This window comes from Zalophus californianus, chromosome 11 (assembly GCF_009762305.2).
Source record: "Zalophus californianus isolate mZalCal1 chromosome 11, mZalCal1.pri.v2, whole genome shotgun sequence".
NCBI lineage: Eukaryota > Metazoa > Chordata > Mammalia > Carnivora > Otariidae > Zalophus > Zalophus californianus.
The window spans coordinates 20687100-20714336 of NC_045605.1; the positions used below are offsets into that span (position 1 = coordinate 20687100).

The window sequence follows — 27237 nt, forward strand, 5'->3', positions numbered from 1 at the left end:
TATTTGTTCTAGCAGGCAATCAGCCTGGTTACGTTTATATTATAAGTTCTTTCTCACCTTCTGTGAAGAGTGGCTCCAACGTTAGTTCAATTTTCAAAGCCTTCATTATACTCCTTTAGGTCCATCCCATGCATGCATAACTCAGGGGCGATTTTAGGATATATGCCAATACGTACACAGATTTGAGGAATCCACTTTTCTAACTCATTCTTCCTCAGGATACCCAATCCCTACACTCTCCAGATACCACAGACCACATTTCCTGGAATCTTTAGTTAGAATCAGTGAGACAGACAGGTCCATAGTGAGCTTATCCCTTGCCCAGTGCTGAAAGCCTGGTTTTTCTTTTTTGAAAGCAGAAAATTGTTTCATTTTTATTGTAGCAAAAGTAAACACAAACAAAAAGAAAAAATAACCCAAAATTCCAGAAATAACTACCATAAGTTTCTGCTATGTATCATTTTCAGATTTTATCTATAACAAATATATAATTTTAAAAATAATGAGATATACAGTCAATTCTTGTTATTCACGGTAGTTATATAAAGTTGCCACAAACATTGAATTGGTGAATACTAAACCACTATTCCTAGGGGAGATACAGAGTTAGGTTTTTGTGAGCCTCTGATCACAACGTTTTGGTCACTCATCAATACCTGACTTTATTTTATGTGAGTTTCTGTTTAAAGATATCTTATTTAATATATAATGTTGATTTATTAACATGGACTCAGAGCCAGTAACACTATAGCTTATTCCTGAATGAGCTTATCTCATACATGTATTTTCTCCATAAGGCACATCACAGCCTTCTTTTTTTTTTTTTGTTAAAGATTTTATTTATTTATTTAACAGAGAGAGAGAGACAGCGAGAGAGGGAACACAAGCAGGGGGAGTGGGAGAGGGAGAAGCAGGCTTCCTGCTGAGCAAGGAGCCAGATGTGGGACTCGATCCCAGGATCCCAGGATCAGGACCTGAGCCGAAGGCAAACGCTTAACCATCTGAGCCACTCAGGCGCCCCTCATCACAACCTTCTTATGCTTAGGAATGCTAGATAGTACTTCAACGCTGTGCTTGGGAGCCATTTTATTTTATTTTATTTTATTTTATTTTATTTTACTTTATTTTATTCTGTTTTTTATTTTTATCTCTTTAAAAAAATTATGTATTTTAGAGAGAGAGAGCAAGAGAGTGAACCAGGAGAAGGGCAGAGGGAGAGGGAGAGAAATCCTCAAGCAGACTCCCCACTGAGCTGAGAGCCCGACGCGATCTGGGGCTGGATCCCAGGACCCTGAGATCATGACCTGGGCTGAAATCAAGAGTTAGACGCTCAACTGACTGAGCCACCCAGGTGCTCCAGGAGCCATTTTAAATAGTGAAATCAGAAACAAAAAGCACAAAAATGCAAAAACCTTGGTACTAAATAGACCTTGAAAAGAATACTTGTTTACAGTTTGAAGGCTGAAACAAAAAGAGCAGAGCATCACCTTGTTCAACCTTAGCTAGCAACATGCATATCTAGTGACTCAAATTTGTCACATGTTTGCAAATGATCATAAAAGCATCACAAGTGTTAATTTTGGGATTACAAATAAATTTTAGTGAATAGGCAAATTCACAAATAAGGAGTATGGAATATTGAGGATTGACTGTAATTTATATACCATATAATTTACCTATTTAAAGTGTACAATGCAGTGTTTTTAGTATATTCAAAGGGTTGTATAAAGTTTGCCACAATGAATTTTAGAACATTTCATCATACCCTGAAAGTCCTTACCCATTAGCTGCCAATTCCTTTTTCTTCCACCCCCCAACCCTAGGCAACCATTAACCAATTTCTCTGTCTATAGATTTCCCTATTCTGGACATTTCATATAAATGGGATCATGGAATATATGGCCTTTTGTGACTGGCTTTTTTCATTTAGCATAATGTTTTCAAAGTTCATTGACCTTGTAGCATATAGCAGTACTTTATTCCTCTCATTAGATAACATTCCATTTTATGCATATAGCACATTTTATTTATTCATTCATCAATTGATGGACGTTTGGATTGTTTCTGCTTCTTGGCTGTTATTAATAATGTTGCTGTGAGTATTTGCATACAAGTTTTTCTGTGGATATGTGTTTTCATTTCTCTTGAGTATACCAAGGAGTGGAATTGCTGGGAATATGGGGACTCTATGCTTAACCTTTTGAAGAAGTGCCAAACTGTTTTCCAAAGTGGCTGCACGGTTTTTCATTCCTTCCAACAGTGTATGAGGGTTCTAATTTCTTCACATCCTCACCAGCACTTAATGTTTTTTTAATTATAGCTATATGAATGGGTGTGAAGTTTTGAAGAAGTCTTAGTTACTTTTTCTTTTGTGGATTGTGCTTTTGATGTCATATCTAAGAAACTACCTAATGCAGGATCCTGAAGAGTTACTCTTACGTGTTCCTTGAAGAATTTTATATCTCTTGCATTTAGGTCTGTGATCCATTTTGAGTTAATTTCCATATGTGGTAGAAGGTGGGAATTGAACTTCATTCTTTTGCATGTGGATATCCAGTTGTCCCAACATCATTTGTTGAAATGCTTACCCGTTGAACACTCTTGCCAAAAATCAGTTGATTGTAAATATAACGGTTTATTTCTGAACTGTCAGTTCTGTTCCATTGATCTATAAATCTATTCTTTTTTTTTATAAGTCTGTTCTTATGCCAGTACCACACTATCTTGAATATTTTTTTTAAGATTTTATTTATTTATTTGAGAGAGGGAATGAGAGAGAGAGAGAGCACATGAGAGGGGAGAGGGTCAGAGGGAGAAGCAGACTCCCTGCTGAGCAGGGAGCCCGATGCGGGACTCGATCCCAGGACTCCAGGATCATGACCTGAGCCGAAGGCAGTCACTTAACCAACTGAGCCACCCAGGCGCCCTGTAGCTTTGTAGTTAAGTTTTAGAATTGGGAAGAGTGATTCCTCCAACTATATTCTTCTGTTTCAAAACCATCTTAGCTATTCTGGGTCCCTTGCATTTGGATTTAAGGATCACCCTGTCAACTCCTACAAGAAGTCATCTGAAATTTTGATGGCGATTGCATTAAATCTGTTGATCAATCTGGGGAGTACTGCCATCTTATCTGTCCTTTCATGTCTTTTCATTCATCTAGACCTTCTTTAATTTCTTCCAACAATGTTTTGTAGGTTTTAGAGAATAAAATATACACCAACTTTGTTAATTTTAAGTAATTTTTTGATGGTATTTTTAATGGATTTTTCCATTAATTTCATTTTCAGATTGTTCATTACAAGTATAAAGAAATACAGTTGATTTTTGTATACTGATCTTATATCTGGCAACTTTGCTAAAAGATACATAACTTTTAAGCTAAAAAAAGTAATACTAAGCTTTCATTCTAAAAGTTAGAGGTCATAATTTGACCTATAACAAAGTAGGTATACCAAGTTATATCATAAGGCTTTTCTAGTAATATGGGGGAAAATTAGCTCCAGTTTCCTCCCTTCCATGTTAGTTGATGTTATAATATTTTCAGGTTCTTATTTGGGCTCACACCCACCAAAAGAGTTGTGTACATTGAAAATGATTACAGATTTGAGATAATAAGGGATCTGGCTTTATATCCTGGATTCAGTCCTAAGCATGCTCAGAGTGATTTCAAGTGACCACTTTAGAAGAACTTTCATTCTGAACATTTTGATTTGTTATTAATTCACCCATGTTTTTGACCTGAGTCATTTCCTTTGCTTTATTATTTTTTATTTGGTTTATTTCTTCTGAATCTGCTTCTTTCATTCTTTTTAAATTTATTTTAATTTATTGATTTTTTAATTGTTTGTTTTTATCCAGTTGAGGTTAAGGTTGCAGGAGAAAAGAAACAATAGATGAAAATATCAAAAGCACATACAGGGCTAGCTTTTGGCAATTTTGTCACTTTGTGTGCCTGGACTTCTAACAGGTTTATGATGGCTATCAATCAAAATTGAACACTGAATTCCAAATTCCACTGACACTCCAATCTGGAGTAGATCATGAAGAAGACAAGAAAGAGGTACGTAATGATAATTGCTTTTGGACACCAGTATTTCTATTATAATAGTATATGTGAAATTGGGAATGATTTACTGTGTTCTTACACATTAAGAGCCAGTACTACAAATTCCATGGATAAAGGCAGAGAAATTACTTGAGTCATTATAATGTGTTGAACTTTTCTTCCAAGCTTCTAGGATTTAGGATACCTTGATGTGAAATCAGAGATCTGATCCTAGTGAATTTTTCCCATTAGTGTGTGTTTGTCATAATAACTTAAAGGAAGGGTTTTTAACTTATGACTTACTTTTTTTTTTCCTTCTTAATCTAAAGTTGGTTTAAACCAAGAATTTTTTAACACTGCCCATGTGCCAGAATCAGATGTGGAGCTTTTTTCAAAATACAAATGCCTGAACCCAAACAGATATACTGATCAGTATATGAAAAGGTAGGTTTGGGGCATATGTGTTTTGAAAAAAATACCACTGAGCTTGTGATGGCCTCAGCATTAAGAACCAGCTATTAGACTTTTGATAATTTTTACCAAAAGGACATAAGCTACTCAAAGGGCAAAAACATGTCTATGTGTACACCAGTGCCCTTTAAGTAGCTTATGTCCTTAAAAGAGAATATATAAACCCACAGGGCAATAGCACTTGCTTTTATTATACTTGCTCCCTTTTTTCCGAGGTGGGGGGGGGGGCAGAGGGAGAGGGAGAGAGAGAATCCCAAGCACGCTCATGCCCAGCACAAGCCTGATGTGGGCCTTGATCTTACAACCCTGAGATCATGACTTGAGCTGAAATCAAGAGTCAGATGCTTAACCGCCTAAGCCACTCAGGCGCCCCTATACTTGTTCCCTTTTAAAGTGTGGTGCTCAGATATTCCTCAGTCCTTCTTCCCTCTTTATTACCATATGAGGCTAGGCTTAGAGTATACTTTTGCAATGTGGTTTTAATTTTGAAAATTTAAAGTGACTGTTGTTCTTTTATAAAATACCTCTCACATTCTTTCTTTGGCCCTGCTTCTATGGTACTTATTACTTGGGAATACAGAGTAAATATAGTAATATATCTTATCGTATCAAATACAGTCATTTCCTCAAGTGCTGTTGACAAAGGACTATACTAAGGGCAAACTAAATTAGTACTTCTTTCTCTGATTTGTCTGTAATATCTAATAGCTATGTGCTTGAGAATATAAAGCTCTTGTTGTATGTGCTATTATCCTAGGTCACCATAAAATAGAAGGAAATTAAGGACTTAATTCGATGTGACTTTTGTATCATCTAGCATATCTATGGCACAAGGATATTTTCCTTCCTTGGAAAGTCCTCTGAGAGCAGAATCTTAACAGTTTTTTTTTTTTATTATGTTATGTTAGTCACCATACGGTACATCATTAGTTTTTGATGTAGCGTTCCATGATTCGTTGTTTGCGTATAACACCCAGTGCTCCATGCAATATGTGCCCTCCTTAATACCCATCACCAGACTAACCCATCTCCCCACCCCCCTCCCCTCTGAAACCCTCAGTTTGTTTCCTGGAGTCCATAGTCTCAACAATTTTAACTTCTTTCCTTTAGCGTCAAAAGCAATACCTGAGATATAGACGACTTTTCATGGATATTGAGAGAGAACAAGTAAAAGAACAACAAAGACAAAAAGAACATCAGAAGAAAGTTGAAAAGTAAGTTCTTTGATCCTTACTATGAGCCTTAAATTACCAGTTAAGATGATTTTGAAAGCTAAGTTTTAGAAATAATCAGGCAGTGGTTTTACCTTCTGATCCATAGTGGAAACAATGGTTTTTTATCTGGATAGACATATGAAAGGTAGTTAAGAGCTATGTTTTTTTAATAGACTTTCTTTTTTGTTTTTTTTTTTTTTTTTTTTTTTTTTTTTTTTTTTTTAGACTTTCTTTTTTGAACAGTTGTAAGATTACAGCAAAATTAAGCAAAAAGTACAGAGAGTTTATTTACCCCCTTGTGGTATACATGGACTGCCTCATCCACTGTCAACATCCTGTATCACAGTGGTACAGTTGTTACAACTGATAAACTTCCATTAACACATTGTAATCCATATTTGACTTTGGGATGGACTCTTGGTGTTATACATTCTTCTAGATTTTGACAAATGGATAATGACTTGTATCCACATAATATAATATCATACAGAATAGTTTTACTGCCCTAAAAATGCTTCATGCTTTACCTATTCATCTTTGTCTCCTCCCAGCCCATGGCAACAACTGATCTTTTTATTGTCTCCATTGTTTTGCCATTTCCAGAATGTCATATAGTTGGCATACAATATGTAGCCTTCTCAAATTGTCTATCTTCCACTTAGTAATATGCATTTAAGTTTCCTCTAATAACTTTTCATGGTTTGACAGCTCATTTCTTTTTAGTGCTGAGTAATAGTCTGTTGTCTGGTTGTACCACAGTTTTTTTTATCCATTCACATTCTGAAGGAATCTTGGTTTCTTCAAAGATATGGCAGTTATGAATAAAGCTGCTTTAAATATCCATGTGCAAGATTCATGTGAGTGTATGTTTTCACCTCATTTTGGTAAATACCAAGTAGTATGTTTGCTAGATAATATGGTCAGAGTATGTTTACTTTTGAAAGAAACTGCCAAACTTTATTCCAAAGTGGCTGGGCCATTTTGCATTTCTGTCAGCAGTGAACAAAAGTTCCTGTTGCTCCAGATCTTCTCCATCATTTGGTGTTGTCAGTGTTTTGGATTTTGGCCATTTTAACAGTTGTGTAATAGTATCTCATTGTTGTTTTAATGTGCAGTTCCCTAATGATCTATGATGTGGAGCATCTTTTCATATGCTTATTAGCCATCTGTACATTTTCTTTGGTGAGGTGTCTCTTTAGGTCTTTGGCTCATTTTTTAATTGGGTTATTTGTTTTCTTATTCTTGAATTTTAAGAGTTCTTGGTAGTTTTGGATAATAATCCTTTATCAGATATTTTTTACAAATATGTTCCCTCATGTGTGGCTTTAATTCTCATTCTTTTGACACTGTCTTTTGGAGAGCAGAAAATTTTAATTTTAATGAAGTCCAGCTTGCAATTACTTTTTTTATGTTTCATGCCTTAGGTATTGTATCTAAAAAATTATTGTCATACTCAGAGTCACCTAGATTTTCTTTCTTTTTTTTAAGATTTGATTTATTTATTTGAGAGAAAGCACGAGATAGAGAGCATGAGTGGGCGATGGGAGAGGGTGGAGGGGCAGAGGGAGAGGATAAGCAGGTTCCCCACTGAGCAGGGAGCCCGGAGCCAACCCTGGGATCATGACCTGAGATGAAGGCAGGCGCTTAACCGACTGAGCCACCCAGGCGCCCCTCACCTAGATTTTCTTTTGTGTTATCTTATAAGAGTTTTATCATTTTGTGTTTTACATTTAGCTAGATGATCCATTTTGAGTTAATTTTTATAAAGGGTGTAAGGTCTGTGTCTGGATTCATTTTTCTGCACAGTTGTTCCTACCCCATTTGTTGAAAAGACTATCTCTGCTCCATTGTATTGCTTTTGCTGCTTTGTCAAAGATCAGTTAACTATATTTATGCAGGTCTATTTCTGGACTCTCTGTTCTGTTCCACTGACCTATTTGTCAATTCTTTTGCTAATACCACACTCACACTAACATCAGACTCACTTTTGCTTTAAGGACACATATAGGCTGAAAGTGAAGGAATAGAAAAAGATACTCCATGCAAATGAGCACCAAAATAGGGGGTGTCCATCCTTATATCAGACAAAATAGATTTTAAGTTGAAAGGGTCACAATAGACAAAGATGGTCATTATATAGCGATAAAGGGGTAAATTCATCAAGATGATGTAACAATTATAAATATTTATGCACCCAGCACCAGAGTATCTAAACACAGTGCTTGCTTTGGCAATACATGTACAGAGTACCTAAACATGAAGCAAATACTAACAGAACTGAAAGGAGAAATAAACAGCAGTACAATAGTAGTAGGAGACTTTAGTATCCTCCTCTAAACAATGGATAGATCATCCAGACAGAAAATTAATAAGGAGACATTGGTTTGAACAACCCTAAAGACAAATGGACCTAACAGACATATACAGAACAAGCTATCTAATGATAGCAGAACACACATTCTTCTCAAGAACACATAGGACATTCTTCAAGATAGATCATATGCCACATAGGCCACAACACAAGTCTTAACAAATTCAAGAAGATTGAAATCATATCTGGTATCTCTTCCAAACACATTGATATGAAAATAGAAATCAGTAATGAGGGAAATTGGAAAATTCACAAATACATGAAAATCACGTAGCATACTTGTGAACAACCAATGGATCAAAGAAGAAATCAAAGGAGAAATAAAATGTTTAGACAACAAAAATGGAAACAACATACTGAAACGTATGGTATGCAGCAAAATCAGCTCTAAGAGGAAAGTTTATAGGTACAAGATGCCTTCAAAGAAAAAAGATCTCAAATAAGCAACCTAATCTTACAACTCAAGGAACTAGAAAAAGATGAGCAAACTAAGCCCAAAGATAGCCAGAAGGAAGGAAATAATAAAGATTAGAGCAAAAATAAATAGAGAATAGGAAAAAAATTGAAAAGATCAATAACACTAAGAGTTGGTTATTTGAAAAGAAAAACAGAACTGAAATGCTTAGCTAGATTAACCAAGAGAAAACAAAAAGAGAGAACTCAAATAAATAAAATTATAAACAAAAAAGGAGACATTATAGCTGATACCACAGAAACACAGAGGATCATGAGAGTACTGTGAACAATTATATGCCAACAAATTGGGCAACCTAGAAAAAAAATGGATAAATTCCTAGAAACATGCAGTCTATCCAGACTGAAATGTGAAGAAATAGAAAATCTAAACAGGCCAATTGCAAGTAAGGAGATTGAATCGGTGATCAAAATCTTCCCAAGAAACAAAAGTCCTGGACCTGGCTTCACTGGTGAATCCTACTATACATTTAAAGAAGAATTAACATGAGTCCTTCTCAAATTCTTCCAAAAAACTGAATAGGAGGGAACACTTTCCAACTCATTACAAGGTCTACCCTGATACCAAAACCAGACAAGGTCACTACAGGAAAAGAAAGTTACAGGCCAGTATCCCTGATGAACATTGATGTAAAACGTCTCAACAAAATATTAACAAACTGAATTCAACAGTACATTAAAAGAATCCTATACCAGGATCAAGTGGGATTTATTCCAAGGATGCAAGGAAGGTTCAACCACCACAGATCAATCAGTATGATACACTGCATTAACAAAATGAAAGTTAAAAATCATGTGATCATCTTAATAGATGCAGAAAAAGCATTTGACAAAATTCAGTATACATTTGTGATAAAAACTCTGAACAAACTGATATAGAGGGAATGTACCTCAACATAATAAATCCCTATATGACAAGCCTACAGCTCATACTCCACAGTGAAAAGCTGAAATCATGGGTTGCCTGGGTGGCTCAGTCGGTTAAGCGTCCGACTCCTGGTGTCATCTCAGTTCATGATCTCATGGCTCCTGAGATCGAGCCCCTGTAGGGCCCCACGCTCAGTGGGGAGTCTGCTTGAAGATTCTTTCCCTCTGCCCCTCCCCCCACTCACAAGTGCGCTCTCACTCTCAAATAAATAAGTAAATCTTAAAAAAAAAAAAAGGAAAGCTGAGATCTTTTCCTTTAAGATCAGGAACAAGACAAGGATGCCCACTCTCCCCACTTATGTTCAACTTATTACTAGAAGTCCTAGCCAGAGTGTTTAGGCAAGAAAACAAGTAAAAGGCGTCCAAATTGGAAAGGAATAATCAAACTGTAACTATTTGCTGTAGACATGATATTATATATGGAAAACCCCAAAGACTCTGCCAAAAACTTGTTAGAACTAATAAATGAATTCAGTAATTCCTGTATTTTTCAGGATACAAAATCAATTTACAAAAATCAGTTGTGTTTCTTTATACTAACAATGAACTATCAGAAAGATGAATTAAGAAAATAATCCTGTTTACAATGACATCAAAAAGAATAAAATACTTAGGAAAAAATTTAACCAAGGAAGTGAAAGATCTATATACTGAAAGCTAAAACATTGATGAAAGAAAGTGAAGATGACACAAATAAGTGGAAAGATAGTCCAAGCTCATAAATTGGAAGAATTAATATTGTTAAAATGTTCATACTATCTAAAACAATATATAGAGTTAATGCGGTTCCTAACAAAGTTCTAAAGCAGAAATAGAAAAAACAATACTAAATTCTAAAATCTGTATGGAACCACAAAAGACCCTGAATAGTGAAAGTAATCTTTTCTTTTTAAAGATTTATTGATTTATTTGAGAGAGAGTGTGAGCGTGCACACTCACGTGCACACACGTGCACATGAGGGGGGAGGGGCAGAGGGAGAGAAAGAATCTCCAGCAGACTCCCCACTGAGCATGGACCTCCCTGCCCCAAGCAGTGCTGGATCCCATGACTCTGAGATCATGACCTGAGTGGAAATCACGAGTTAGATGCTCAAGAAACTGAGCCACCCAGGCACCCCAGTGAAAGAAATCTTGAGAAAGTAGAACAAAACTGGAAGCATCACACTTCCTGATTTCAAGCTATATTACAAAGCTATAGTAATCAAAACAGTATGGTAGTGACATAAAACAGATACATAGATCAATGGGACAGAATAAAGAGTCTAGATATAAATCAGTTAATTTACAGCAAAGCAGTCAAGAATATATGATGGGGAAAGGATAGTCTTTTCGATAGATGGTGTTGGGAAAACTGGATATCCACATGCAAAAGAATGAAAGTGGACCCCTAACTTACTCCATCAAAAATCTACTCAAAATGGATTAAAGACTTGAACATAAGATCTGAAACTTTAAAACTCCAAGAAGAAAACATAGGGGTAAGCCCCCTGACATTGGTCTTGGCAATGATTTTGACTATGACATTGTAAGTATAAACAACAAAGCAAACAGAATCAAGTGGGACTGTATCAAACTAAAAGACTTCACTCAGCACAGCAAAGGAGACAATCGACAAAATGAAAAGGCAAACTGTGGAATGGGAGAAAATATTTGCAAAGTATATACCTGATAAGGTGAATATATGAGGAACTTACACAGTTCAATAGAAAAAACGAAAAAACCCAAACAACCCAATTCAAAAATAGTCAAAGGACCTAAATAGACATTTTTCCAAGAAGACATACAAATGACCAATAGGTACAGGAAAAGGTGCTCAACATCACTAATGAACAGGGAAATGCAAATCAAAACTATAATGAGATATCACCTCATGCCTGTTTGAATGGCTGTTATATGAAAAACAAGAGATATGTGCTGGCAAGGATGTGGAGAAAAGGGAAACTTGTACACTATTGGTGGGAATGTAAATTAGTGCAGTTACTATGGAAAACGGTGTGGAGGTTCCTCAAAAAATTAAAAACAGAACTACTATATGATCCAACAATCCCACTTCACGGTATATATCTGAAGGAAATGAAATCACTATCTCACAGAGGTATTTGCACCCCAGTGTTCATTGCAGCATTATTCACAATAGCTAGGACATGGAAACAACTTAAGTGTCTGCCAGCAGATGAATGGATAAAGAAAATGTGGTACATATATAATGGAATATTATTCAGCCATGAAAAAGGGAAATCCTGCCATTTCTGACATGAATGAATGTTGAGGTATTATGCTAAGTAAAATAAATCAGAGAAAGAAATACTTTATGACCTTACTTATATGGGAAATCTAAAAAAAATGAACTCATAGAAACAGAGATTGGTGTTTGCCAGGACCAGGGAGGGGTGTGTGTGTGGGGAAATGAGATGTTGGTGAAAGGCTGCAAATTTTCAGTTATAAGATAAAGGAGCTCTGGGGATCTAATAATGTACAGCGTGGTGACTGTCATTATAGTACTTGAAATTTGCTAAGAGAATAGATTTTAAATGTTCTCATCACACACACACACAAAAGGTAATTGTGAAGTGATAGAAATGTTAATTAATATCATGGTAATCAGTTCATACTATATATATAAGAAATCATTGATATATATATTATACACCATAAAATTACATAATATTTTTGTCAATTATCTTTCAATAAAGCTGGACGGAAAATGTGGGTTCCAAAGGAGGGACTTCACTTCTTATCCACATTTGAGAGTGATTCTGCATTTGTTCAGGAAACATTAATCTGGCACTTCCATATCATGGGACTGTCCTGGACATAGGCATTACAAAGATAAATAAAATGTGGTTCCTTTTCTTGAGGAATTCATAATCCAAGGTGGATGGGGGAATAATTGTATGCAAGTAAGTAGTATAATTATTAAAATAGAAGTAGGTACAGAATCCCAGAGAACACAGAAGTGGGATTACTGATTCCATCTGGAAAGTTAGAGAAATTATTACATTTCAGTTGGGCCTAGATGGAGAAATATGTGTTTACTGGGGAAGCAGATAAAGGATGGTGAAGTAGAAAAATCGACATAAACTGAGAGTGAAAGCAAATAATCGTGTTCATGCAGAGTTTTATAATTTAGAAGGGCTTTCATATATTATTTCATTTGGTATTTTTCAACAATCAAACATTTATTGAGAGTCTGGCACATGCCAGGTACTACATTACATACTGAGAATATTAAATGTGAATATGTGGCAGGGTAGTAGTGGTTCATAGCACAGGCTTGAAATCAAATAGTCTTAGGTTTGAATTTGCAACTTACTAGCTGTGTAACCTTCAGCATGTTTCTTTACCTCTGAGATTCAGTGTTTTTAATTATAAAATGAGGATTATAATCCCCGTTTCCTAGGTCGTTGATAGAATTAAATGGTGGAATGTATGTAAAATACTTAACATTGTATTTGGCATTTAATAAAATCATGGTAAATAGTACCTATTATGACCGTGATGATGATGGTGGTGGTGGTGATGATGATGATGGTAAATAGGATGACCATGATGATGGTAAATAGGATGAGCACCAAGGGAGACCAGACAAATGGAGAATAGGAGATGAAAACAGTAATTATAATGCTATATGAGAAGTAAGGCAGGGAGAGTCTAGGGAGGTCAAGAAAGACTTTATATATAGATGGGTTAGTACTCAAGCTGGGTCTTGAAGTGTGAATTGGAATTTGCTAGATGATCATGGAACATAGTATGAAAGTATAAGATATGTGTGGGAAATAGTGTGAAAACTTGGGGTGGCTGGTGGAAGTGAAGTGGCAGAAGGGCTATCAAAAGGCTGTTGAAAGATTTTAAGGCATAAGTCTTGTCAGATTTATATTTTAGAAAGATCATTCTGGCAGCAGTACAGAATGGTTTGGAGAGGACAGAAAACTAAGGCAAAGAGTCTAGTTAGTAAGTTATTTTAGTAGCTGAGGTAGGAGATGATGGGGACATTGGGAACAGAGAGTCATGTATTTAATAAAATTTCAGAAATAGAATCCATAGGACTCAATGACCAGTTGGGTTTGGTGTTGAGAGCAGTCAAGGATAGTTTCTAACTTTATTCTTGGATAGCTAAATGAATGGTAGTACCATTAACATAGGTAGGTAATGCCCAAAGAAGAACTAGATTTGATAGAAAGCTAGCAAGTTCAATTTAGGACATTGAGTGTGAGAAGCCTGTGGAACATTAAGGGAGGGCTGACTTAATACACATTTGGAAATAAGGAACTAGAGTTCTGGCAGCAGTGAGAACTAAAGATTTCTTTAGGAATTTTCAGTATTTGTTTCAACATGAATTGAGACCAAGCATAAAGCTACTTCTGGAGGACAGATAATTAAGAAGAGCTTTTGTTAGTCTTCAGGTACTGAATTAACAAAGTTGGAGACTTTGAGGGGTCTCAAACACTTGATTAGTTTTCTCCTCAAGACATTTGCCAATGTCTAAATTTGTGCAATAAAGATGGGGTGCCTGGGTGGCTCAATTAAGTGTCTGCCTTAGGCTCAGGTCATGATCTTGGGGTCCTCGGATTGAGCCCATGTTGGGCTCTCTGCTCAGTAGGGAGTCTGCTTCTCCCTCTCCCTCTGTTCCTCCCCCTTGCTCGTTCCCTTTCTCTCTCAAATAAATAAATAAGCAAATAATTTTTTGAAAAGGCTAAGGGTCTAAGTTGAAAATTTCTGGAAAGCAGAGAGAAATTTTCTATAATCTTACAGTACATGTTCAGGACCCACCAGGGTGAGGTGGGGGTGGGGTGGGGTAGGACCCAGTGAATATACCAGGCTTTCAGTCAAAAAGAGACTGTAGAGTTCTATAGGAGCATGGAGAGTTCTACACTAACAAGACGGTCCAACCAACTATAGAATAAGCCTTACCCAAACTATAAAGCAGCCTTGATTCTGCCGAGGGCCTGATTGGATTAAACTGATGAACCCTGCATTCTGTGCCTAGCAGAGATAAGGGTGAACTATTTCTGGTTATAGATAACATCACGTGGAGCCTTTAAATTTGTTTTAAAACAACATTCAGCGTTCAATCAGAATTTTTTAGGCATGTCAAAAGATAAGACCAGATGACCAAAAGCCAAGAGGAAAAGAGACAACTGAAGCAGACACACAGATGATACAGATACTGGTATTAGCAGACAAGGACTTTAAAACAGTTGATTAATATACTCAGGTAAATAGAGGAAAAGATGAAGAAAATAGATGAAGATATGGAGAATTTCGCCAGAGAACTGAATCTATAAAATAGAATAAAATTGAAAGTCAGAAGCTGACAAATGATAATTTAAAATAGAAACTCAGTAGATACACAATGAGATACCACTTCATACTCATTGGAATAGCTTAAAAAAGAAGACGACGACAACAAACTTAATAGCAGCAGATGTTGGCAAGGATGTAGATGAATTATAACTGATATGTTGGTAGTGAAAGTGGAAAAGAGCATAACCACTTTGGAAAACTTTAGTATTTTATATAGTTAAACGTACATCTACCTTATGACACAGGCCTTTTACTGCTAGATATTTCCTCAAGGAAAATGAAAACATTTATAAAAACACTGAACAGTGATAGAATATATTTTTTTAAGTATCAATGGCACATTTATCAAGATTGATCGTATCCTGGGTTATTTTTCAGAATGTGTTCTCTGATTATAGTGATGGTAAGCAGTACATTTTAAAAGAGTTCTGAATCAAAGATAAAATTGCAACGGAAATTATTAATAAATGCTTTGAAGGGAATAATAATGAAGATAAAACATATCAAAACTTGTCAGATGCAGCTAAAGCAGTGCTTAGAAGGAGTGTTAGAGCCCTAATTGCAATTATCAGAAAAAGTAAAAAGGCTAAAAATGTTTTAACTTTCCATCTTTAAGAAGATAGGAAAAATAGCAAATCAAAAAGAAGAAAGAAGTCATAAAGAACAGAAATCAGTGAAATAGAATACAAATGTACAGTGGAGAAAATCAACAAAGCCAAAAACTGGTTCTTTGAAAATTTAGTTTTGCCAGGAATATACCACTTTAATCAGTGAAAAAGAAAAGAGAAAACCAATATTAGGAATGAAAAAGGAGTCATTACTACAGAGCCTAGAGACATGAAATGATAATAAGAGGACACATGAACAATTCCATGCTAAAAAAATTTGATCATTTTGATGAAATAGACAAACTCCTTTAAAAAAAACACCCAAATGTGGATGCAAGAAGAAATAGAAATCTGACTCATCTCATATTAAAGAAAGTAAATCAGTTTTTTTTTAAAAGATTTTATTTATTTATTAGAGAGAGAGAGAGGGTATGCATGCGGGGGGAAAGACAGAGGAGAAGGAGAGAAAATCCCAAGCAGACTCCGTGCTGAGCATGGAGCCCAATGCAGGGCTCAGTCCAACAACCCTGAGATCATGACTGGGCCCAAATCAAGAGTCAGATGCTCAACCGACTGAGCCACCAACTGCCCTAAAAGTAAATGAGTTATTAAAAATCTTACCAAAAAGAAAAATTTATGGTCAGGTCCAGGCTCAGATGTCTTCACTGGGGGATCCTTGCCAAATATTTAAGGGAAAAAAACAATACCAAATTTTACATAAACCATTCTACAGAATGGAAAACAGGGAATTCTTCCCAAATAATTGTAGAGGCCAGCATAATCTTAATACCAGTCTGACAAGGACATTACAAGAAAGCAGCATTACAGACTGATTTCTCTCATGAACAGAAATGTAAAATTCCAAGTGAAATAGTAGCCCAGTGACCTTTGAGGGGCACTCTTGCATTCCCTTGCCCTTGGAACTTCTGCCTAAGCCTCTGCTTCCTGCCCCAGGACAGCTTCTTAAACACCCCTGAACTTTTCCCAAGCCATGGACCCAATGGAAACAAAGCTTTTTGCAACACCAATGATGATGAAAAAAAATAACTAAAATAAAATATTCCAAGATGTTTAAAATTATCTTTGGATACTAGAAATAATTTTTTTCTGTTCTATGTGTGTTTCTTAATTTTTCAAATTTTTTATCATTAGTGTGTTTGACTTTGAGAGCCTAAGCAATATCTGTAGGGGCCCCTTGCTGGTGAATATCCTGTTTATTTTGTAGTAGAGAGTACAAGGACTCCTGAAAATTTTATGTGGCAGTCCACTAGTGAGAATGGTTTCCTTTGAGGTGTTTAATAGTTTCTTTAGTATGTTTTTATTCTCACGTGCTTTTTCTCCCCTTGAGATATAATACTGTTGTCTTAAAAATGACAAAAAGAGCTGCAATGAAAAAGTGTATGTGTTTTGGATTGGGGTAGAAGAGGCTTGGAAAAATCTTCATGAAGTTGTTTAGGGTAACTTTAGGCAAGATTCTATTTAGATATTTCAAACATCTTTTCTATTCTTAATGTTCATTAGGACTATAATTACATAATCTCCCTGGATAACAATTTCAGAATCTAAGGACATTGGCTCTCAGGAAGTTCATTCTTATATTTTGGCCAGATTTGTCTTACTGTAACCTAGTTGTTTAGCCATAATTATCTGATCTGCATCAAAAATTCTTTCAGTTCTGTAGTGCCCATATATAAGCATTTTACCAACTCATCAAGCAAAAGAACAGAAATTTAGTTCAGTTCATATAACTGAAGCCAAGACATCCCTGCTGTGGGTGTTTTATGTCTAACCTAAATCCTCCTATGACATGCCTACCACATGGCATAGACAGTGGGGAATTCTTCTTTAGCTATATGCTGACCTTCTTTGAAAGCTTTTCTGCTTAAGGCTTTTGTTTTATTGCCATTTTCTCACTGGATAATCTTTTTCTTCTTTGACTTATACTCTTGACCCCAGAAAAAGTATGAAGTTCTCTGCCTCACAGATGGTATCAGAAAGTTAAATCTGTTGTCAGTCATTTGCAAATAATTAAAAATTATTTTTTTTGCTTTTTCCTTGTTGAAGAAACTACATCACATATGCCTGTTTTGCATGGTTATGATTTAACTTAAACACAAAACTACTTTAGCAGCATTCTAAAATGAACATACATCTGCTTTCTAAACAGGAATTAATAATAACTGCTTTACCTCAGTTGTTATAAGAATCAAAATACATGTTTTCATTCATTTAGCAGCAATTTATTGAGTATCTATTAATTGTTATACATGATAGCTAGACTTAGGGGGTGCAAAAAATGAAAGACATCATCCTACTCTTCAAAGATCTTACTAGATAGATTTCACTCTTGAATGGGGAAGCAGATAAATGAGTAGATAATTATAATACCATATTTTCAGTATTACAAGACAGCATATCATGTGGTTAAGAACATGCAGAGATATGTGTTCAAATCTCATCTCTGCTACCTACCAGTTGTGTGACTTTGGGAAAGTTACCTCAGTAAGCCTCAGTTTCTTCTCTGTAAAACAGGGATAATAGTGGCATATACTTCATAAAGTTGCTGTGAGGATTAGATGAGGTAACCTGTAAATGTTGGTAATCTGGCACAGTGGATGCTCAATAAATTTAGTTGCAAGTATTTAAGGAAAAAATAACATCAAGTTTTACATTGTTCTAGAGAATGGAAAACAGGGAATAGTCCCCAAGTAATTATAGAGACTAGTACTAGTCTGCCAACCTGATAAAGACATTACAAGAACGCAGTGTTACAGACTAATTTCTCTTATCAACGTAAGTATAAAAATCTCAAGTAAAATTAAATATTTCTTTTAATTCCATTAAAAGAAAAAATTGCAAGACTATATGGGGGTACAGAGACTGTGTTTTCAACTCAGAATTGGGGGTATGGTTGTAGCAGAAGGCTTCCTGGGCTGAGTTTTGAAGGATTAGAAGCAGTACTATGAGACAAAACTGTAACTGGGTTGGAGAAAAGAGTAGATGGGAAACTTAGGTAAAAGGAATAACATTGTAAAAGCAGTGACTTGAGAGAATATGACACTTCTGAGTTGGATATGATTAGAGGTAAAAGAATGGCAAGAGGCGAGTCTTAAGAAATAAAGACAAGATCATAAACAGCTTTGTATGTCATGAGAAGGGATTTGGATTTTATCCTGAAAACAGGAGCCACTTAGGGCACTGTGGGGAATAGATGAGGTGACTAAGACTAGATGTTAGGACATTATTGAAGTCATGTACTTAGAAGATGAGAGGTGAAATTGGTTTTTTAAAAAAAATTATTATATAAAGTCCTTACTGTGTGTCAAATACTGTCTCATTGAATTGATACACAATTCTGCAGGATAGTGGTAGCTGCCATTCATTGAGTGTTTATAATGTACCAGCCCAGTGTTGAGTGTTTTAGAGGCATTAGCTCATTTTTACTCACTTCAATAACTTTATGAGGTAAATTTTATTATTCTATAGAAAGTGAGCCCTAAAGAGGTTAAGTAATTTGCCTAAGATTAAGATCACACTTAGCAATGGCAGAACTGGAATTCAATCCCAGATTTATTGGATTCCATCACCTAACCTCTTTGAAGCCTGTAACACCACCTTTCACATAAGCCAGGGCCAAGGAGGCAATTTTAAGAGCATAAGACAGAGAGTCGATAAGATTTTGTCAGTAGAGAATTCAGGGTTAAGTCCCAGGTTTATGGCTTAGGCCACCAGATAAAATCTAAAACAGATTTGCCTGGGAGGAGGTAGATGAGAGGATAAGTTTAGTTGGGTTTAAGGTGCTTTTAAAGGAAATCCAACTAGAGAACCCAGTAGGAAGTATTACGTTATTTTTAATAATGATTTCAAAAATCACTAAGGAAGAATACTTAGCAGAATCAGGAAGTGAGCAGACAGAAAGGTTGAACAGAAAAACAGGATCAGCAAGCAATGATTTAGACTCGGTAGATTAGACCTTAATCCTGTTGTGCCAGAGAGGAATATTTCTTTCATGCCTTTGAGGTCTAACAGGGCACCTCTTTAACCCCTGAAATAAACCTGTTTTTTAATCTTACAAGCAGAATTCCTTTTATTTGAAAGTATTGGTGTTGGGGGCGCCTGGGTGGCTCAGTTGTTAAGCATCTGCCTTCGGCTCAGGTCATGATCCCAGGGTCCTGGGATCGAGCCCCGCATCGGGCTCCCTGCTCCATGGGAAGCCTGCTTCTCCCTCTACCAGTCCCCCTGCTTGTGTTCCCTCTCTTGCTATGTCTCTCTCTGCCAAATAAATAAAATCTTTAAAAAAAAAATTAAATTAAAAAAAAAAAAAAGGTATTGGTGTTGGCAAATTTCTGGCTTGGGAAGACAGAAACCATAGAGCCAAAAAGATAGGCCTCATTTTTAGTTTTAGGTCTGTATTTTAGTTTTAGTTTTGTAAAGGATTAGTGATGTGGCCTTATATGGAGGATGACTGAGTGACAAGAGTTTTTGAGTTGTTGCAATTCTATGACTATTTTTTAACACAGTTTGCCTGTGATATTGATTTATCTTCAGGATTCTTTCCAGGGTGTAAATGTTGACCTATACTTGTTTAGTTGTGCCAACACACAGCATAACAAGTTTACCAACCAAATTGCAATGTTTTCTATTCTTCCTCTCTTTTACTGAGAGTCTGACACTAGTTTCAGAATACCTCTTGGCATAACCACTATAGCTGCACTCGCTTCAGTGCTCTGGAAAAAACCAATACATTGACATGTTGATTTCTGACCTAGTTTAGTTTCTATTGTGTATCAACTGAAATTTATATTTACACAAGAGGCCTTGAAGGTATCAGAGAAGAATAAGAGCTTGTTTACAGCATAATTGTTTATACCAATTTTGTAAGTTAACCTTGTCATTTTTGATTTTATGATCCTTTCTGAAACTACTAAATGGCAGTAGTTCTTAACCTGAGAATCTGACCAAACCTCTGGGTTCTTTTCCCAGAAAAATACCTTTGAGACAATCAAATGGAGATGTCAAATTGGCAGGTAGTTCAACAGATTTGAATCTCAGAGGAACGTCTGATGGAGCTGTAGCTTTAGGAGGTACAGGTGTTGGTGGGTGGTAGCTGAAGCTGATGGCATACCTAAAGTCACCTGGGGAGAAGTTATAGTGCAAGAAGTGGAGAATGCCTAGATATATTGTATTTCCGCTTATGTACTATGACTTTTGGAGGGCCACAGACTATTTTTAATATCTAATATTTTTTGCTCTCTCAAATCAGTTTTTGCTACCTTGGGTACAATATTGCTCCCATTGAGAACGTATGTGCTAGATGGATTAAATTACCTGTAGGCCACCATTGACTTTGGAGAGAGTTGTTTTGATGAAGTGATTGATGGGCCTCAAAGCCACATTGGAGAAGGTGAGGAGATCAGGAAATAGAGACAGAAATTCCAGACAACTCTTACAAGATGTTTGACGTAAGGAGTAGCTAGGGAGGAGGGGGAGGGGCTGAGTCCATCATGTCTAGTAACTGTTCTATTACCAAGATCTGCGGTGTCAACATTTGCAAAACAGTGCTGACGTGTTTCCTTAGTTCTCAGTTTACTGGTTTAGAGAATGACTGGTATAGAGAATTAACCAGTAACTAAGCTTTTCCATTGTCATTCACTTGGCTCTTTTAATTTCACCATTGAAAACCTCAATTTGATTCATTACCTTCAGAAAAATCTTTTACCACTTGCCTTTTTCACAACATAAGGAGTTATTGAACTAAGCAAATATAAATTTCCTCAAAATACCACTTTTCTTTACTGGCTGTCTTTGGAGTAAGATCTCTATGAAGATCCCTAGCCAGGAGCACCTTTGTGATCTTAGGCTCATCTTTAGCTTTTGTACTATTTTAATCTTGTCCTGTCATTCTCTTGCATATTTCACACATTATATTTTAAGAGAACAAGTTGACATATATTTTAAAGTCAGTTGTGAATGACTGTGTGCCTGTTTTGGCCTTCCACACATTACCTTTCTCATATTCCTGCTACACTGCCTTTAAATCTTCATCTTCACATGAAAACATCTCTCTCTGCCCACGTTGCAATATTGAGATTTCTTACCTCTAACCCTCTTATGACTTTATATTGCATTTGAGTTTGAATTGTACTATAAAAGATATGGTTATGTTTTATACCCTTTAAGGAATATTCAATTTAGACTTTTACAGTTGGAGCTCAGCAAAGAATCGCAAGTGTGGGAGAACACTTGAGAAAATCCTTGTCTAAAGTAGTCTTGTCACTCTGCTAGAGATGGCCATGATTAACTGTCAGAATCTGGACAGACTTGAGTTCCATATACAATACAACTACTGAGTCTCTTGTACTTTTCCAGTGCGTGATCTTTCAGCCCTTGGAGGATGGTTTCCAGGTTTTTAATATATACCTGTGTTAATCTAACTTGAAGGCCATAATTCCCCTAGAGTAAATAGCAATCAAATGGATTGAAGCCCAGAATTTTCAGCAGTCCATGCTTTATTGAAGAGGTATGAGTGTGATTTGGCCTCATACTACTGTTCAGAAAACAATAGCTCTTTTGTTTTGAAGTAATTTTTAACAACTGACATTATCAGCATGTATTTATAAGTTTTAGTCTTGAGTCAGTCATATATTTTAACAAACTTTAACATTACTTAGGTTTTCTGATATTTTTCTCCATGAGCTACTTATTTCCTCTCTACTTATAGGTGAGTTTTTTTTTTTAAATAAATACAATTACTGTTCAATAAACTGTACATACTTAAAGTGTAAACTTGGATGTTTTGACATTATATATATATATGAAACCACTACCATAGTCAAGATAGTGAACATATCTATCATCCCCAAAAGTTTACTAAGTGGGGCCCTTGGTAGCCCCACTTTTTTCTCCCTCCCTGTCTCCATCTCCCTAGGTGACCACTGGTTTGCTTTCTGTCACTATAGATTAGCTTGCATTTTTCTGGAATCATGCTGTTACCAGACTCCCAGGATCAGGTTCTTGAGTCTCAATGTCATAGAAATGAACTTTGAATTGGAGAGAAAGAAAACAGTCAGAGTTAATTGGAGAGAGCTTGGATACAAGGTAGCTGATAAGAAAGAGGAATGTTGCCCCTGAAGGAGTACTGTGCATGGTTTTTATTTTTATTTTTATTTTTAAAGATTTTATTTATTTACTTGACAGAGAGAGACACAGCAGAGAGGGAACACAAGCAGGGGGAGTGGGAGAGGGAGAAACAGGTTTCCTGCCGAGCAGGGAGCCTGACGCGGGGCTTGATCCCAGGACCCTGGGATCATGACCTGAGCCGAAGGCAGACGCTTAACGACTGAGCCACCCAGGAGCCCCCTGTGCGTGGTTTTTAAAGGCACTTTTCCGAGGGATGAGGGGCTAGGACTGGGAAAGTGCCCTTCAGTCCCTGGATCATTATCTTCTGGTCATCACTTGGTGGTGGTCACAAGATAGTTGGAGGTTGTCTTTTACCGTGGTCAGCATTGTTTAGGGTACCTGAAAAATCAACTTTGAATTGTTACTTCTATGTAAACTGTTTCTTTTGTTTTTGTTCAAATAACCATTACTCTCTAACAGTTGTTATTTGCTCATTTGTTCTTTCTGAGAAGGAGGTATTTGTCCTTAAGTGTATGGAAATTTAACTCTTGCCGTAGACCAGTGGCTTTATAGGAATTAAGTTCCTCTTGTTTTCCCTATACTGCCTCAGTACAACATGTGCTCTTTTGCCCATCTCCTTTTACTCAGCATAATTATTTTTAGATTCATCCTTGTTATAGTATCAAGAGTTCATTCCTTTTTGTTGTAGAACAGTATTCCATTTTATGGATATACCACACCTTATCCATTTATAGCTTGATGGACATTTGGGTTGTTTCCAGTTTCGGGCTGTTAGAAAAAAAGCTGCAATGAACATTCATGCATAAATCTTTGGAAATATGATACCTTTTCTCTTGGTAGTATACCTAGGAGTGGAATGGTTAGATCATATGGCAAGTGTATGTTTAACTTTTTATAGAAACTGTCAAACTGTTTTCCAAAGTGGTTGTACCATTTTATTTTACCACCAGCAGTGTAAGAGATTCAAGTTCTTAACAGCTTCACCAGTATTTGGTATTGGGTATGGTCAGTCTTTTTTATTTTAGCCATTTGAATAGGTGTGTTGTGGTATCTCATTGTGGTTTTAGTTTGCATTTCCTATATGACTGAAGATGTTGAACATCTTTTCAAGTGTTTATTTGTGTATCAGTTTATCAGTATATCATTATTGGTGACACATCTCTTCAAACCCAATTTTTTTAAGTTGTCTTATTATTGCATTTTAAGATTTCTTTAATATAATCTGGATATAAGTCTTTTATCAGATAAATGCTTTGCAAAGATTTTCTCCCACCCACTGGTTTGTCTTTTTATCTTAACACTGTCTTTTAAAAGAGCAGAAGTTTTAAATTTTGATGAATACGTATTTTTAATTTGTTCTTTAATAGATTATGGTTTTGGTGTTATATTTAAGAAATCGTTGCACAGCCCAAGGTCACAAAAATTTTTTTTGTTTTCTTCTAGAAAGATTATCAGTTTAAGATTTTATATTTAGATCTGTGATTCAGTTAAAGGTTAATTTTTATATATGGTATGAAGTTTATTTTTTTGCATGTGGATATCCATTTGTCAAAAAAGCTATCCTTTCAGGGTGCCTGGGTGGCCTGATTGGTTAAGTATCTGACTCTTGGTTTTTGCTCAGGTCCTGATCTCATGGGTTGTAAGATTGAGCTCCGCATTGGGCTCTGCACTCAGTGGAAATCTGCTTGGATATTCTCTCCTTCTGCCCCTACCCCCACTCTCACACTCACTCTCTCTTTTAAATAAATAAATAAATCTTAAAAAAAAAAAAAAAGGCTAATCTTTCTCCACTGCATTGCCTTTGTGCTTATGTCAAAAATCAGTTGTGCAACAAACAAAAGAGAAAATTGATAGGCTGGACTTCATTAAAATTAAAAATAGTCAAGAAAGTGGAAAACAACTCCAGAATGGGAAAAAATATTTGCAAATCATATATCTAATAAGAGACTTGTATTCAGAATATATAAAGAACTCTTACAAATCGGTGATAAAAAGGCAACCCAATTAAAAAGTGGACAAAGGATTTAAATAGATATTTCTCCCAGGAAAATATACAAATGGCTAGTAAGTACTTGAAAAGATGCTCAACATCAAGAGTTATTGGGAAATGCAAATCAAAACCACAGTAAAATACCATCTCACACCCACAAGCATTACTATTATAAAAACAACAAATTATAACAAGTGTTGATGAGAATATGGAAGAATTAGAATTCCTGTATATTGTTGGTGGGGAATGTAAACTGGCACAGTTGTTTGTTTAGCAGTTCTTCAAAAGGTTAAACAGATTAACCATATAACTCAGCAGTTCCACTCCTGGATGTATAACCAAGAGAACTGAAAATATGTATCCACACAGAAACTTACACGCATTTTCATAGTAGCATTATTCATAATAGCCAGGAAGTGGAAGTATCCCAAGTGTCTAAGAACTGATGAATAGATAAATCAAATGTGGTGTATCTATACAGTGGAGTATCAGCAATAAAAAGGAATGAAACACTGATACATACTACAACATGGATGGACTTTGAAAACATCATGCCAAATGAAAGAAGCCAGTCACAAAGGCCACATATTGTATGATACCATTTATATGAAATGTCTGGAATAGGCAAATCTATATAGGCTCTACTGGGTCTGGGAAAGAGGGGATGGAGAGTGAGTATTAATGAATACAAAGTTTCTTTTGAGTACAAGATTTCTTTTGGGAGTGATAAAGATGTTCTCAAATTATATTATGGTGATGGTAAACTTTATGATATTCAAGTTGTATCTTAGGGTATTTAAAAAGTGAGTTGCCCATATATGTGTTGGTTTATTTCTGGACTTTCTCTTCTGTTCCATTGATCTGTTTGTCTGAATACTAATACCATGCTATTCTGATTAGTGTAGTTTTATAATAATGCTTGAAATCTTAGTGTTAGCCCTCCAGTTTTTTTTCCCTCAGACCTGTCTTGGCTGTCCTAGACCCTTTGTATTTCCATATAAATTTTAAAATAAGTTTGTCAATTCATACAAAAAGCCTTCTTGGATTTTTTTTTTTAAAGATTGATTTATTTATTTTAGAGAGAGAGTTGGGAGGAGCAGAGAGAGAATCTCAAGCAGGCTCCCCACTGAGCACGGTGCCTGACTCGGGGCTGGATCTCATGACCCTGAGATCATGACCTGAGCCAAAATCAAAAGTCAGATGCTTTACTGACTGAGCCACCCAGGTGCCCCAAGCCTTCTTGGATTTTGATTGGGATTGTGTTGAATCTATAGATAATTTGGGGAGAAGTGGGGAGAAATAGTAAATGATAATTGAGTTTTCCAACCCATGAACAAGATATATTGCTCCATTTATTTAGCTCTTCTTTAATTTTTCTCAATTATAGTTTTCAGTGTATGGTCTTTCATGTCTTTTGTCATATCTGTCCATAAGTATTTCATATTTTTGGTGCTATATAAATGGTATTTATTTTATTTCAGTTTCTGATTTTTTTGTTGCTGTTGTTGCTTGTGTATAGAGATGCACAATTGATTTTTGGGTGTGGATCTTACACCCTGCAGCCTTATTAAGCTCACACATATTAATTCATTGGATTTTTTTTACATGGTGATCATGTCATCTTCAAAGACAGTTGTACTTCTTCCTTTAAATTGGAATGGCTTTTATTTCTCTTGCCTGATTATACTGGCTGGAACCTTCAGTACAATGACTAGAAGTGCTCAGAGTGGACAGTCCTGGATCTTAGGAAAGCATTTAGTCATTCATCGTTAACTATGATGTTAGCTGTAGTTTTTTTATGGATGCCATTTATCAGACTGAGAAGGTTCTTTTCTCCTCCTAGTTTGTTGAGAATTTTTATTAGCAATGAATGTTAGATTTTGTAAAAAAAAATTTTCACTAGTGAGATGATCATGTTTCTTTTTTACTTTGTTGATATGGGAATAACATTGTTTGATATTTGAATGTTAAACCAACTCTGTGTTCCTGGGGTACACCCCACTTGGTAGTGTATAATTCTTTTATAGATTTGCCTAAAGTTTTGTTTAGAATTTATGTCTACATTCTAAAAGATTTTGGCTTGTACTTTCCTTGTAATATCTTTGATTGGTTTTGGTTTCAGAGACTGATAAAATGGGTTGGGAAGTATTCTCTCCAATTTTTTGGGAAGAGTTTATACAGAATTGGTATTATTTCTATCTTAAATGTTTGGTAGAATTTGCCAGTGAATCCATTTGGTTCTAGATGTTTCATTGTGGAAAGGTTATTAACAACATTTTTAATGTTGATAATAGATATAGAGCTATTTAGGTTATCTATTTTTTTCTTGAGTAAGCTTTAGTAGTTTGTGTATTTTAACGAATTCGTCATATCTAAGTTGTCAAATGCTTTGGCATGACATTGTTCTTAGTATTCTATTATTCAATACCTGTAGGATCTGTAGTTATGTTGCCCCTCTTATTTTTTATCTTAATAATTTGTATCTTCAGGGCACCTGGTGGCTCAGTCAGTTGAGCATCAGACTCTTGATTGCAGCTCCAGTCATGATCTCAGGCTTATGAAATGGAGTCCCATGTTGGGCTCCATCCTGATGTGGAGCCTGCTTGGGATCCTCTCTCTCCCTCCAACCCTCCCAGTGGAGTGTGCATGCACTGTCTCTCTCCAAAAAAAAAAAAAAAAATAGTGTCGTCTTT

General features: G+C 35.9%; 1 protein-coding gene across 7 annotated transcripts in view; it reads left to right on the forward strand.

Annotated features, from left to right (window-relative positions):
• CCDC15 (coiled-coil domain containing 15) overlaps positions 1–27237 on the forward strand; it is an 83181-nt gene that overhangs the window by 23905 nt on the left and 32039 nt on the right. For 6 of the 7 annotated variants that reach the window (XM_027581353.2, XM_027581351.2, XM_027581354.2 and 3 more), the window contains 2 exons: positions 3968–4060; positions 5627–5730. In XM_027581353.2, the coding sequence (XP_027437154.2) occupies positions 3968–4060; positions 5627–5730 (197 nt within the window). Of the gene's footprint in view, positions 1–3967; positions 4061–5626; positions 5731–18094; positions 18194–27237 lie in introns of those variants that run through there. The other variant, XM_027581355.2, reaches the window with a different exon arrangement.